This window comes from Protobothrops mucrosquamatus, unplaced genomic scaffold (assembly GCF_001527695.2).
Source record: "Protobothrops mucrosquamatus isolate PMUCROS unplaced genomic scaffold, P.Mucros_1.0 scaffold181, whole genome shotgun sequence".
NCBI classification, from domain to species: Eukaryota; Metazoa; Chordata; class Lepidosauria; order Squamata; family Viperidae; genus Protobothrops; species Protobothrops mucrosquamatus.
In genome coordinates, this window is record NW_015386540.1 from 2,674,719 (window position 1) to 2,690,450 (window position 15,732).

The 15,732-nt window shown below is 36.5% G+C and overlaps 1 protein-coding gene across 1 annotated transcript in view; it reads left to right on the plus strand.

The window, feature by feature from the left end:
- Window positions 1-5,802: 5,802 nt before the first annotated feature.
- ACYP2 (acylphosphatase 2) overlaps window positions 5,803-15,732 on the plus strand; it is a 49,383-nt gene continuing 39,453 nt past the window's right edge. Inside the window, exons 1-3 of the mRNA XM_015813690.1 lie at window positions 5,803-5,992; window positions 8,084-8,100; window positions 12,946-13,055. Of these exons, the coding sequence (XP_015669176.1) occupies window positions 5,941-5,992; window positions 8,084-8,100; window positions 12,946-13,055 (179 nt within the window). The 5' untranslated portion in view covers window positions 5,803-5,940. The remainder of the gene's footprint in view (window positions 5,993-8,083; window positions 8,101-12,945; window positions 13,056-15,732) is intronic.

The window sequence follows — 15,732 nt, forward strand, 5'->3', positions numbered from 1 at the left end:
AGTAGCACTTAAAAAGCAGATCTGTGCATACAGATTGGAGCCCTTCTAAACTTAAAGCAACCATTGGGATGACAAGCAAGGAATATTGCTTTGGAGATTTTGTCCAGGTTTGGTTGGTATGCCATTTCTAGTCCTTTTGGGGAAGTAGGTTCTGGTTACAATGATTCACACTTTTATTACCTCCTGATTAGATTGCCAAAGAGCATGTTGCATGGGTATCCTTTGAAATCTACTCAGAAACTGCAGTTTGTATAAAATGTAACAGCCCAGGTGCTAGTATGTAAAACCACTTCTTACATATACCACAAATGTTGCAGGTGCTGCATTTGTTGCTGTACAATTCAGAGTGATGATTTCCACCTGCAAAGTTTGGAATAAGAAAACTAGGAGGAGTTTTCACAATGACTATTTCAACAGTCTATCATTGATGTGAGCACTGCATTTTTGTTTCTAAAAAAGGAAATAATTGAAAATTTTTACTCCTTTCTAACATGTTTCTTCAATTGAACCAGAAAGACAATACTTTTATAATAAACATGTATAAGCTATGAATCAGAGCTAAATCCATCTGTTCAGTTTTTGCAACATTTTACTTGTCATTGAACGTGAAAAAGGCACAGTCGGTTCCTGACTCACATAATGGGTACTTTAATATCTTGAGTCTAAAATTCTATCTGCACAGCTTGTAACACTAACTTTTTCTTGTTAAGTGGGAGGAATACTGACTGATAGTATTCAAAACAGCACCATTACCACCTGTCATTTCCTGGTACTCAGCTGGAGAACAAATGAAGAGATCCAAGTTTTAAAACTGAAAGAAATGCATTTGCTCCATTGAAGAGAATTACCACTGCTGTGGTTATCAACTCAGCAAACTGCTGGTGCACTTTTGCACCCAACAGCCTTCTGTTTTAAATCAACTAACACCAGCATAATCAGTTTTTAAGTAAGGGCAGTGAGGTTTTTTACCTGAGATTAACTAAGGTTAAATAAAAGTGTCTAGAGAACACTAAAATGTAGCATCATTTGTTTGTTTTTAATTTATTATATTATGGTTATTAAATTATAACTTATGGCATAAGAATTAAGTATGAACCAGCCATTATGTTTTCTAAAACATCCCATGGTTTAATTTGATGTAAATTTAGTTGTACATTAGACATCTCTAATACTAAATTCCAGGTTCAGAAAAGAAATGGAGAAAAGCAAATACAATCTGCTGTTTGGGGGTAATATATCTACAACACAGGTGTCAAAATCACCACGTGATGTGTTGCGATGTATCGTTGACTCTTTTTGCATTGCCGGCAATGGGGTGTGCGCAGCTTCAGTATGATGAAACCGGCCTATGGGCCAGCAGTTTGACACCCCTGCCAATGACAATAGAAATTAGACTGTCTTATTTTCATCACTTGAGATGATTTTATAATCATTTCTCTCCAATAAGAGGTGGCTTAATATGTAACTGGACAATAAGGACTAAAAACACAAATGTAGAATGTTGAAAAATATAAAGTAATTTCATTAGTATACTAATATGTATTATAAGTTGCTGGAAGAGTATCTGCACTGGCAATTTTAGAAAAAAAAATGTGGAGGAATTTTCCTTTGTTTCTGTTAGATATAATATATGCTCTTTGAATGTTTGACTCATTGTCCAATGAAAGTAACTGTCTTAAATGAAACCTGATTGTGATGTGAATCTATCCAGCAAAATTTAACTGAAAAGCCTGCTTGGAAAAAAAAATCTCCTCAGAATCCTGAATTGTTAATGACAGCTTCTTTTGCTGTCAGAAACAGTGGGTTGTTATTGAAAATGCATTAAACTGATTCACACTTTTGGTTGATGTAATTGATGGCAAACCACCATCTTCAAATTTCAAGTCAAGGACAACCCACACACTTCCCTGTTGCTTAAATTCTTTCATGTGGTCTTGGGCAGCCACATGGTTGCCATTATTGGATGAAAAGGGCAAGAATTAATTCCTCCGTTTCCTAGGAAACAACAGTGAGTACAAAGTGTCAGTCGAAGTGATTTTAAGTAAATCATGTTTAATCTATTGCAATCTACAGCAGAGCTTTTATACTTTTTCCCTTAAGACTTTTCCAAAAACCAAAAAAGAGAATTAAAGTCAATAAGGGACATTATATCTACTTATTTTTAAACCTCTTTCTGTTAGATGCATTTGAAATGGGTTTTAAAATATTTTAATATTTTAAAATAATTGTTCTAATAATAAAAAGATTATTCATAATTAATAGTCAAGAATCCCAAGAATCTAGAGTGGTTTTGCCCCCTTTATATTTATATCTTGCACTTTGTGGGAGGGGGGGAAGCCTGTTGTTTTGTTTGTATTAGTTATTTTAACATGTATATTGCACAGAATTGTAATGGAGTCAGGCAGCCTTATAAGACTAAACCAAGCAGAAAGAATTGAGAGGTGAAAGGGAATAGATATTACAGAACAGCATCAAATTTCAGAAAAGCACCATATGCCATTTGTAATAGGAAAAGGTAGGACTAGAGATAAAATATCATGTTTCTGTATAAAGTTGTCTTCTGTAGTAAGCCAATAAAGCTGATTTGGTATCTTCCAGGTAAAAAAGTACATTCAGTCTTTGATTAGGTTCTGATCATGAGAACAAAGTTCTCTAAACTTAGTCTGTTCAAGACTACCTGTGTAAGCTTGGCCTGGGGAAAAAGAGACTTGCTGGTTTTAGTATGTTTTGGTGTGTGATGCTCCTGAGTGCTACAGTACAGTATATGTACATCTGAGTAATAATAGGTAACGTTTGCTGAAAATTGCCTAACTGTCAACGCTGCAAATACTGTATATTGACCTCTTATCGACTAGAGAAGTAAAGCAGCATATGCAATAGACATAAAATAGTCACAAAATTCTTATTATTAGAAATTAGTTCAACCTCTAGAATTTTGACTTCCTATCAAAATCTTTCTTATCAAAATCCTTCCTATTGTCACCTGTCCTAACATAGTATTTCAAATGCCAATCCTGCTAATGGTGATTTATTTCAGTTATTGCATGCTACTGCTGTAGAATATTATTGAAAGTAATTGCCTTTCATCACTGCTTGCTGCTCCTTGGAGAACTCCTGCTTCAGCCCCACCAGACTTTAAAAAATATAGAGCAAATCTACACTCAGAAATTGAATAAAACAAGGTGTGGACAAGATCTGTTAATATACAGTACATCTCTGAGCATTCTCTCACACTTCAACTGTATGGGCCAGAAGGATTCCTTCGGGGCATTATTTTCTATTCAGAAAGATAGAAGAGAGCATTACCTGCATTTTGTTCAAGAAGAAATTGATATTGACTGGATATTTAGTAAAGTTTGGAAAGCACAATCCTCTAAGTGCCTTTGAGACACCAATATGTCTAAAATATTCTTTGCATGTTAGTTATTTGTTCTGCTTTGCTTCTAATTTTATCAAAGACCTTCTGTTTCTTCTCAACATATCACTTTGTTCTCTTTGAAACATTGTCTAGATGGGCATATTATCTGATTTAAAGAAATGTAAGCTATAATTATCTGTTAATTTTTCAATCTTTATTAATTTGCATATGCAAACATGTTTAGAATTTTAAAAACTGCATCTTTCATTTTTAGACAATTCATGTTTGATTAACATATGCCCTCTTGGAAAAAGCATTTCTTGAGTGAGATAATAGGAAATACTCTTCTAAACTATGTTTGCTGCCCTATTTTATAATGTTTATTAAAAGTTCCAAATCTTTGCAATTAATTGGAGGTATCTTATGTTAAATAATCTAAAAAAAATAAAATTAATAAAACATTACAGTCCCACTTTTCATTTCCATCCGTGCCAAGAATGAGGCAAATTTCACTGAGTATAAGTGAAGTTAAAAATGAAGGTTGTTAAAATTACACTTCTTCTAAATGAACAAGCAAACTTTTGCTTGTTTGAATTAAATATTTTGAGGGTCAAGAGAGGAATAATATAAGATAATTTGAATTTTTAAAAAATTACTCGTATTTGATAAAGTCTCTTTTTATCACCAATCAAAGTTTCATGCACAACAGTTAAAACATGCACATTGTACAGATAACTTCTACCATAGCATTATGATAATGTGTATATCTTCAAGCTCTTAGTGATTTGATGAAATTACCAGCAGAATAATACGAGAGCAATTCAGAAATAAACCTCTGTTTGGTTATCAATGACAGACACTCACAGATACAGAACGTTTATTATACACATTAGAAAACTACAACATTACATTACTTTTTGACATAATCACCATTCAAATTGAGGCACTTGTCATAACGTCTTACAAGGTTTGAAATTCCTTAGTAGTAGTCGCTCAGTGCCAAATCTGGGCTATAGAGGGGGTGATCAAAAACATCCCAATGGAACTGCTTCAAAGGTTCTTGGGTGCGTCTAGTAGTGTGCGGGTGAGTGTTATTGTGAACCAACACACCAGAAGTGGTGCCATAGAAAATCTCACCAAATGTGAAGATGCCAAAGGAGTACTGCTAGTGAAGTTCATGGAGTGTGATTTGACCATCATTTCAGAAGTCTACTGTGAAACGTTATGAAAATTCAGACAAGCCATCCATAACAAGCATCGGGGCATGCTGACTTCTGGTGTGGTGTTGGTTCATAATAATGCTTGCCTGCACACCACTAGACGCACCCAAGACCTTTTGAAGCAGTTCTGTTGGGATGTTTTTCATCACCCCTCACCCCCTACCGTCCGTAGGCCAGATTTGGCACCAAGTGACTACTAAGGAAATTTAAACCTTGTACGTAAGATGTTATGACACGTGCTTCAATTTGAATAACCAAATGGAGGTTTATTTCCGAATTGCCCTCCTATAAAAGAAGAAACAGAACTTTTCCCATTAATGTTTTAGATCTTAGCTGTTAATTATATGTGATTGGTGACTTGGTGTTGCTGTCTGGAAATGAGCATTTTTACAAATAATAGGTGAGATTTCATTGATTGGGTTGTCTGGGAAGTGGGTATCTCGACGGTTTCCAAATGGACTTTTGCCTAGAACGTGACTTCTACCATTCTTATTGAATCAAAGATTTTCATTTATGTGTACCTGGTAATGTCTTAATGTTGGTTAATTCCAATTTACTTTCAAAATACAGAAATTTTTGCCCAGAACAACTAATAGAACAATATTCCTATAGATGTTTTGGCTCTTTTTCATCACATCTCCTAGTTACTCATCACCTGGGAATTTGTTTTGATTGACCTTGGCTAAATGGTTTATACAAGTGTAACATTAGAAAAAGATACCATTCTTAGTCTCATCTCTCTATCACATTCTACATTCAAATAATACATCAATTTATGTGAATTCCAGTCCTTCCATCCTGGCTTTTATACCTTATAAACCTCCCCCATGAAAGTTTTCTACATTTTCAGCGTTATTAGTCACAGAATGCTTTTATACACACTAGGCCTTGATCCAGTCCTTCAGATTTTTGAGGATTTACACATAAAAAGACAATGGATAGCACATGTATTAAACGTCCAATTTAACATGTAACATTCAAAAGAGACAAGTGGGGAAGGAATACAAGCGCTGCAAAGTGCATGGGGATCTCAATTGTTCTTAGTTTGAAGGATTATTTCACTTCCTTACCCCAAATTCTAAAAGAGTTGAAGGAAAGGAATAGGTTACATCCATCCAAGCTCTTTAAAGTTCCCTCTAAAATACCCCTCCCCACCTTTTTTTTTTTTTTTTTGAAAGAGAGGGATTCAACCTATCGAATTGGCCGGGATTAGCCGGCTGGAGTATTGCCCTCTAGTGAATCTTGAGCCTTGTGAGTTTCCGTCGCGGCCTCTGCCGGCTGAGTTTCTGTGTCAGGCTAGTCAGCGCTTGCTCTCAGTTCTTTTCCAGCCTGAGTGACTCTACTTCTTTCGCTGCAACCATTATGTCCCGGATCCTCAAATCGGTGGATTACGAGGTATTCGGCCGGGTTCAAGGTGAGCCAGCGGAGAACGATGCGAAAGCTAAATATTAGGAAAGGGGAAGAGAACTGCACTGGCAAAAATAGCTTCAGAGTGCACGAACTGCCCTTCTCGGGTTACAAAGAAAAGCTGGCAAGGAGAACCGTTATATAAAGCGAATTTAATTGCCAGATCACGCTGGACGTGCTTGCTCAAAACAGTTCTGTGCTCAATTTGTCTTAAAAGTGAATTGAAGAGCCGGCAAGGGTCTTAATGTAATACACGTGCGCGGCAGGTGCAAGAAGAGGCACTCACTGTTTCCATGTCCCCAGCTCCATTAATGCTGCCCCAGTTACAAGTTACCATTACCTCCTATGCTATCTTCGCAGGAGAGCTGTTCACCTGCTTACTAGGATTAGTATGTGTTTTAAAAACTGGGGAGATAAAACATTTTAAACTGGCAATGAAAGATTGCATTATTAAACCCTCCTTCATGCAAAAAACTAGTCATCAGAGAGAATAGTCTTTTTCTTAATACATTTTATACATAAGGGATTTATCCACATCAGCCATCTTTCAAAACTGCACAAACACACTTTAGTGAAATACAAAGGCGTAGGAACAGCAACAACTTGACCAATATATGTGTTCTCTCTTCAGGGAAGGCACCGTAAACTATGTTTTTGAGCAGTGATTATGGATGATGATTGTGAGCATTTCCACAATGCTTTGGATACATATTTTCAGGGAAAGTTTAATTTTCTACTTGTTTTCATAGAACTCCACCTCAGCTCAAAACCAGTCATTCTGGGTAAAATGATGGTAGATTTGTCACTGAAATGACTGCACATACAAATAAACCAGGAAAGAAAAAAGAAATGGTTATTTATATAACTCATCCTACATCTTTTTCTCTCTAAAAGAGCTAAGTGTGGCCTTGCTCATCAAAATATGGCCCTCTCTGATGTAGGGAGCAAACAGTTAAAACCACAATTATAAAAATAGAACTAAAATGCAATATTCCTAATTTAAAACAAAAAAGTTAAAATATGACAACTAATTTAAAATGAAGAGCAGAGGATTAAAATTGATTGAGTGCAATAACAGAACCATAATAAAAGAATAAAATATTTTCCTGTCAGGAAAATAATATAAAAGTAGACACCAACTGGGCTTCCATGTAGTACATAGCTGATATCCACATCTAAAACATGTGGAATGGAGAGTACTGTATGTCTCTACATGTAAAGAAAAGCCATATTTCTCTTTACATACATCAGTACTTCTGAATTGCTATACAATTTGGATGCATTTTGTAAAATGATATGCACTCTCTTTTTGTATATGATGAATCTATGTAATAGTTCTGATTTAAATATTTTCTATCTATATGACAAATTTATTGTATTGCAATTCCATTAATTGCTAAATAAATTATTTATTTATTTATTTGTTTGTTTATTTATTTATGTAATTAATTTATATGCTGCTCATCTCACTAACCAAAGTGACATATTCAATTTCTGAGTTATGATTATATATGAAAAACTTGATTTTAAACATATTTACATAAGTGAAAGATAATTGAATATATTATTTTATTAAAGTATTTTTCCTACCCTACATATAGCTGAGTAAAATCAATAGTACAGCAACCTAGTATCGTAATAAAAACACAGATGATAAACTGTGATAAGTTTTTATTTTGCTCTGTTTATCAGTTCTTTATGATCCCAAAAGAAAGAACATAATAAGAAACTATACAACAGCTTTAGCAAAAACAACTGAATATCATAGTGTGAAATTATTTTCCAATATTACCTTTAGCCCCAAATATAGTTCCCTAACCCAGATGTGTATCTCACTAACAGTAGAGGCCAGTTAAGCAATCTTCCACTGAATTCTGTTGCACATCTGGATCTCACAGGATCTATCCATTGTTCTATCAATTTTATTTGTTTCCCAAAAGATGTTACTCTTAATCACTTTTCATTTTACAAAACCTATCAAATTAAAAAATGTCTGGCAATATTTGATTGGTTGTTATAATGTTGTTTTGTAAATGCAAATGAAATGTTGCTCCTTAGTTTGAGCAAATATTTATAATTTTATTTTTTTCTTTCTCAGGGGTTTGCTTCAGAATGGTAAGGCAGCATGAAGTACATCATCTTTGCATCACTTCTCTGTAACTTTTTTGAGAATAAAATAGAAAGCCTACTGTATGTGGAGACATCAGAAATCTGCAATGCCAAGTTTCTGTGTTAATCTGGAGAGTTAAGTATCATATAACTGTAGGGTATGCTTCAGTAGAAATCTTTTTACAGTAGAACCCTGATTTTATGACCATTAGTTATATAAATACCCTAATCTGTTTAGTATTTTATTGAGCGACATATGAAAAGAGGTACATGTGGACGAATTTAAGCACTGTATAAGGGTCCCAGGTTACCTGGAAATCTTGCAGTTCCCATTATCCATATTTAAGATTGTGCATCCTGGAAAGATGGGAAAGCCCATCTTTCATAATAATCAAGAAACACAAGCAGACTCTGTCCACTTTCCAAAGCAAAGTAGAGATTGTTGAAAGGTTGGGAAAAGGTGAAACAGAGGTCTACAATTTTACAACCAAAAGGAAAAATGCCTTCTTGCATTTTCAGCAGTGGGGAATGAAAATGAAAAATGAAATGGAAAACAATGATATGTGAAAAAATCAGCATTAGAAAATACTATTTTTATGCAAGGTTTTTCCGAATGAAATGTCTTGGTGAACAAGAAATGATTAAATGGTAATCCTCACTTTAAGGGAAGCTGAGGAAGATTAGCACAAATCAGGTTTGTCCACAGGGTTCATTATTTTGGTATTATGTAAAATTTATGAGCTGATCAGACAGGTACTCAGTGCCTGAAACAGAAATTCACAGATTTCAAAAATGAGAACTTTAGTGCTGCAAATATTGATAATACTGTTATTATTTCTGGACCCTTCCAGTCTGAAGTGTATAGTGCATTAGAAATTGTTTTGCAGTGGCTAGAAGATCAACAGGACTGTGATGTTGTATACTGTTCCTGCAGGATTTGGCTGCAAAAAAGATAACTAATTCTCTCAAAAAATAATTTTGAAACATTATAAATAAAATGCAGTGTAACCATTTGAATGGACATAATCCAAATTCTTTTGGGCACAGAGTGCAAAGTATAGTTATTTGGTTCTCACTTAAGAAAATAAATCCAGATGAATATTTGTTCAGTGTATGAATTTCCTCTCTCCTATCACAGAAGAATCCTTTATGTCTTATCTTGAAATTGTTAGTGCCAGGCTCAGAACAAACTTATCTTAAAGCCTGGCACTTAGTGTATCTTGAAGCAAGTACTGTATCAATCATAGCTCAGATCCTAAACTTCATAACAACATTTGCAGCATTCAAGTGAAATGCTTCATTAGAGGACTTTGATTGGGGCAGGGTGTCTAGAGAAGATGAAGAGCCTAGTTGCAAAAGATGTCATATTCTTGATGGCCTAAACTGAACAGTGTTTATAGTAGTTATCTGTGCTGTGTTACACACAAAACGTTTTTTCAAGCAGACATATTTCTAAGCAGTTATCAGATGGGGCAAAGCTATGTATTAATTTCTATGTTGTAGGAGGTTTTTTTTCCCCTTACTTGCTTCAGTTTTTCTGCAGAAATTTGTATAAGTAAAAAGTTGAGGGCTTATGTTATTACCTTATTCTACTGCATCAAAAGGAATCAGAAGTCAGTGCTTTTCTTTTTACTTTCCCCTTTATCCTACACCACGGGTGTCAAACTCGCCATGTCACGTGACATGTCGTGACGTATCGCAACTCTTTTTGCATTGCTGGCAATGGGGGGCGGCTTCGGTATGATGAAACTAGCTCGTGGGCCGGCAGTTTGACACCCCTGCCCTACACTTTTCTCTTTTCCCATTATCTTCATTTTCCTTTGTATTTTTGTATTTTATATTTTGATAAACTAATAAAATACTTAAATCCAGAATTATTTTTGCACTTCCAGCAATCTGGATTCATATTTTTGTACATCTTAGCCAATCTCGCCAGTGCTAAATGCCATCTATAGAACATTTTATATTTTGATAACCTAATAAAATACTTGAATCCAGAATTATAGGACTGGAAGGGATGTTGGAGGTCTTCTACTCCAATACCTTGCCCAAGGCAGGAGTCTTTATACAATCCTAGACAAATGATTGTCCAATCTTTTCTTAAAAACCTGCCCTGATGAGGCACCCAACCCCAAAAAGAAGCTATTCCATTGATTAATATTTCTCACTGTCGGGAATTCTTCCTTATTTCCAGGTTGAATCTTCCTTTGGCAAGCTTCCAGCCATTGCTTCTTGTCCTTCTTTCAGGTGCCCTCATCAATAAATTGATGTCCTCTTCCCTGTGACACACTTTCAAGTATTGAAAGACTGCTATCGTATCTCCCCGAACCTTCTGTTCATTAGGCTAAACTTACCCAGTTCCCATAGCTGTTCATTGTATGATTTAGCCTCCAGAACCCTTATCATCTTTGTTGCTCTTATCTGCATTCTTTCTAGAGCCTCGACATCTTTTCTGTATTGATATTGGAAGAGGAAGACCTCATTTTGCAATAGTTCTTTCTTCAGGACAGATTCCAGTCCATGGTGGTTGGCAGAGAGCATGGAGCATTAGGCCTTAGCTTTAGGATGTACTTAGGGCACTACCTTCTCCTGCCTCCTTTTTAATATATACAAGACATGAAGCCACTGGGCAAGATCATCTGTTGATCTGAGTGGAGTATCACTAATACAGTAATGAAACAATATTGTATATCTCTATTCCCAGCCTTCCAAATAAAGCTGTTGAGATTCTTTCAGGGTGTGCAGAGGCTTCAAGGGTCTGGATAGAGAATAACAAGTTAAGGCTTAATCCTGCAGATGGAGTAGCTATGAGTTTTAGGTCCTCCAGATCCAGGAACTGGAGTGTTTCTATCATTGGTTCTTGGTGTGCAAGCTGGGAGTCCTCCTACCTAGACTCTCAGCTCCTGCAGATGGCACTTTTTTCAGAGGGGTTTTTGCACAATTGAATTTTATCTTCCAGTTGCAGATAAAAGGGGCCTTGCTCAGGGTCACTTATGCCTTAGTCACCTCTTGATTGAATTATTTCAATGAGGCCCTTGAAGGTTATCTGGAATCTTTAGTTTGTCCGGAATGCAGCAATTTAGGTAGTTATGTGTGCAGGTCATTACACACATATGACATGACTACTCCATGATCTAAACTACATTTGTTCCCAGAAGAGTTTCAGATGTGATTCAAAGTGCTGGTTTTACCTTTAAAACCCTACATGGCACATGACCAGGCTACTTGTGGGACAGCTTATGTTAGGCCCAAGGAACCAAGAATGGCACAAGGAGTTACTTCTGAGTTATTTCTTTACTGTTGCTTGCCTCTAGACAGCAATCATGCCAGGCTAAAGCATTTATGTGCTTAACTACTAGATATACCCTACAAAATGCTAAGGGGAGTCCACCTTCGCTTTCTTTCTGCATACCAAAGTTTCCAAGCTTCTTTGTCTCTTTGCTTGCTGGAAAGAATTCCTTTTTCCTGTTACTCTCGCCCACATTCTACACATCTTTCTGCCAAAATACCTGCCAACATATTCAAGGGGCTTTAATTTAAACACTGTTATATTATGGGACCTGGGAAGATATGGTTATGATCCCCAACTCTGCTTGCCTTTAAAAAAAGCCATTAAGACCTGGTTTTTTCTCCATATATTTGCATCCAATTGAGTGGAGACCCCTCTTGATTGTTCAATTATCCAATTTGTTGCCATTTTATATTCTATGCTTTATATCTTGTTTGCTTTATAATACAGTGTCTTCATTGTTGTTTACTTTTGTTATATACTGTCCCACAGTCAGATTTTTTTAGTTGCAAGACTTAACAATTCCTTAAATAAATAACCAATTAAGCCAAAAAAGAATACAGACTATAGAATTGATACATTAGAAAGCTTGTATGTAGATTTCTCATGGAAAATAAAGTATTCCCTGGAATTCCTATATTGTGATGCATTCTTTCTTCTAAATAAATATTATTAATAAGTACTCTGAAAGACTTGTTCTTTTTGTAAACTGCTTTCAATCCAAATTGTTAGGGGAAAAGTCTGACAACTACTTAATTCTATTTTTTTTTAATTTTAATTATATTAATGCTTCTGTTAAAATTGATTTAAATCTATTTTTATTCTTGCCTTTTAAGTTATTCAAACATCTGTGTGACTCTTTAACATAGTCATATCTCTTATTTTTGGAAAATGGTCTGAATGTAGTTTTTAGAAAACCACCCCACACATCTCCAAGGTCCCTTCCAACTCTATCATTTTTGTGCAATGGAAAGCATGAGGTTAATTCTACTGCCAAATCTAAAGTAGCATAAACAAATTTAAGATGTTACTCATCTTTTAGAGGAAGACTAGACTATTAAAAAGCAAATCATATTGAATAAAACTGAAGTTTTGAGTCTGAACTGTACAGGTAGTCCTTAATTTACAACCATTCATTTAGTGATCATTTGAAGTTACAATGGCACTGAAAAAGTGACTTATAACTGTTTTTCATATTTACGACCGTAGCAGCATCCCTGTGGTCACATGATCAAAATTTGAATGCTTCGCATATTTATGACGATTGCAGTGTCCTGGTGTCATGTGATCACCATTTGGAACCTTCTGACGAGCAAAGTCAATGGGAAAGTCAGATTCACTTAACAACCATGTTACTAACTTAACAGCTGCAGTGATTCACTTAACTACTGTGGCAAGAAAGGTCGTTAAATGTGGCAAAACTCATTTAACAACTGTTTCATTTAGCAATAGAAATTTTGGCTCAGTTGGGATCATAAGTCAAGCACCACCTATATTATCACAGCTTAAATCCTAAATGCATGCTGACTATATCTTCTTTTTCTGTTTGTTTTCTAAACCAGTACACAGAGGATAAAGCTAGGAAAGCAGGTGTAGTTGGCTGGGTTAAAAATACCAGACAAGGAACGGTTACTGGACAAGTGCAGGGTCCAGAAGAAAAAGTGAATGAGATGTAAGTACACGCTTTCCTTGGTGTGCTGGCTAGCTTCATTAATTGCTGAGTTTGATTCAAATGGTGGTGCCAATTAATAAAGAACAAATTTTCTAGGGATGATGATATTTAAAACAATTCACTGAACCAAACTTTCTTCAGAAGAAAACCAAATTGTGGTAATGAGAACTTGAAACCTCAAGCAAGCTATAATAGGAATGGAGAACTAAAGTACAGTTCAATTGAAAGGTCTTAAGTTTCCATCATTATCTAAAACCTTCCAGAAGGGAAGTACAACTACCTTGTTGGCACCCTATTTTTCTAATACAACTAGTTGCTGTACTTGTTGTCATTAATTGTGTTTTCTTTATATTTAATTTTAATCACATATTTTCTACTGTATTTCTGATTTTTATTATTAGAGCGTTTATATCTTTTGCATTTTCTGCTATCAGAGTAGTGTTATCAATATAGTGCAGGTTACTGATATTTTTTCCTCCAATTTTAAAATCACACTTATCTTCTAATTCACCTTCTCTCAAGATAGATAGATAGATAGATAGATAGATAGATAGATAGATAGATAGATAGATAGATAGATAGATAGATAGATAGATAGATATACAGAGATATACACACAGATACTATATATGTATAAGGAACGGCTCAAGGCTGCTGGTGTGAATTTTCCTGCTTATAGTTTGTGATCCATTGTATTTCAAGACAGGGTTCCCCAACCCCCAGGCCGCAGCCCACTATCAGGCCTTGAGTCATTCAGAACTGGGCCATGGAAGTATCGGGTGAGTGTGCAGATCCTCACTTGCGCAAGCAGTGGGTGAACATGTGCGTTTGTGTTCCATTTGCAAGAGCAGCAGAAATAGAGCTGCGCGCGCGCCTGCTTGCCCTCCAATCATGTGGACTCATCCTCTCTCCTCCACCTGTCCACAAAGCCAGATTGGGAAACACTGCTTTAAGAGAGAAAAGGACCACATTTGTGCTGAAGGGAGATAAAAGAAATGCTGAAGGCAAAAGGTGTGCTGTTGGTGGAAGAGAGAAAGGAAATTATTGTAATGGAATGTGTGAATGACCTTGGGTGTCCAGGGGAAGAGAAGCTACCTAGGAAACAATCAGACAAGAAAGGAAGGAGCCCCCAGTGGCTTAATGGGTCAGAGAAAAAAACTTAGGAAAGAGGCACCCTACCTGATTAGTTAAAAGTGAAGTGGGAAGTCTGTACCTTCAGACCTGCACAAAATGTAATGTGGTAAAGTAGTAATAGCTCATCTAGCTGTGTTTTCTGTCTGGTTAACATGGAAGGGCTGACAATTGTATTGGAGAACTAAAGCCAATTGTATGTGAAGGAGGCGAAACTAAAGTAGTTGGTGGAGAAGACTCTGAAATTATTATAGCTATGAAAGTAGTAGCAGAGCCTTATAACCTCCCAACCTTTCCAGAAATGCAGACAAGCTACAGTCAGCCAGCATGAAGTAATAGTTATCCTTCTTACAAACTAATGAGGACTGAGAAGTGGAGAAGCAACTCAGTAAAAGGAAACACAAGGCTAATCCCAACTTCAGCAGGACTTAACTGTTAAAAGTGGAGGATAGTATAGGATTAAATGTAAAGTAAAAGGACATTAAGCCCTGAGTAAAAGGAACAGAATTCCCAGAGCTTTAAAATGAAGACTAGGAAAGAACTGTTTAACATATTAGAAGTATATGTTTTGTATAACTTTATGTACATATCAAACTTTATGTATATATATCTGCTTCATAGTTTCTACCATAACTTAATTGGAATCCTCTCAGTACGTAAGGAGAATAAATAAGGGGAGAGCAAACACCTTGTTCACTTCTTTGCCATGTTCTGACTGGACTGTGGCTTCCTGACCTGGATATAGGTTTTGTATGAGGACAGTGAGGTAGAGCCATGGTGGCGCAGTGGTTAGAATGTAGTATTGCAGGCTAATTCAGTTCACTGTCAGGAGATCGATCCTGACCAGTTCAAGGTTGATTCAGCCTTCCTTCCTTCCTTCCTTCCTTCCTTCCTTCCTTCCTTCCTTCCTTCCTTCCTTCCTTCCTTCCTTCCTTCCTTCCTTCCTTCCTTCCTTCCTTCTTTCCTTCCTCAGTAAAATGAGGACCCAGATTGTTGGGGGCAATATGCTGACTCTGTAAACTGCTTAGAGAGGGCTGTAAAGTGGTATATAATAAGCCTAAGTGCTGGTCTTATATTTATTTATTTTATTTATTTATTTAATTGAATTTTTACCCCGCCCTTCTCCTTACGGACTCAGGGCGGCTGACAGCCTGATAAAAAACAAATACAAAAATACCCCGATTTAAAACATAATTAAAATGAAATATTGGATTTGGCCTGTGTCAATTTAAAATTATTTTTAAAACCCCACTAAAAATCTCCCCCTAGGCCAGTCCTGCTTGTTGGAATAGCCATGTCTTAAGGGCGCGGCGGAAGGAAGGGAGATCCGGGATCACCCGAATCTCGGGGGGTAGTTCATTCCAGAGGGTGGGAGCTCCCACCGAGAAGGCCCTCCCCCTGGGAGTCGCCAGCCGGCACTGTCTGGCTGACGGCACCCTGAGGAGACCCACTCTGTGGGAGCGTACCGGCCGATGGGAGGCACTCTGAGGCAGAAGGCGGTCTCGGAGATATCCAGGTCCGATGCCATGGAGCGCTTTAAAGGTGA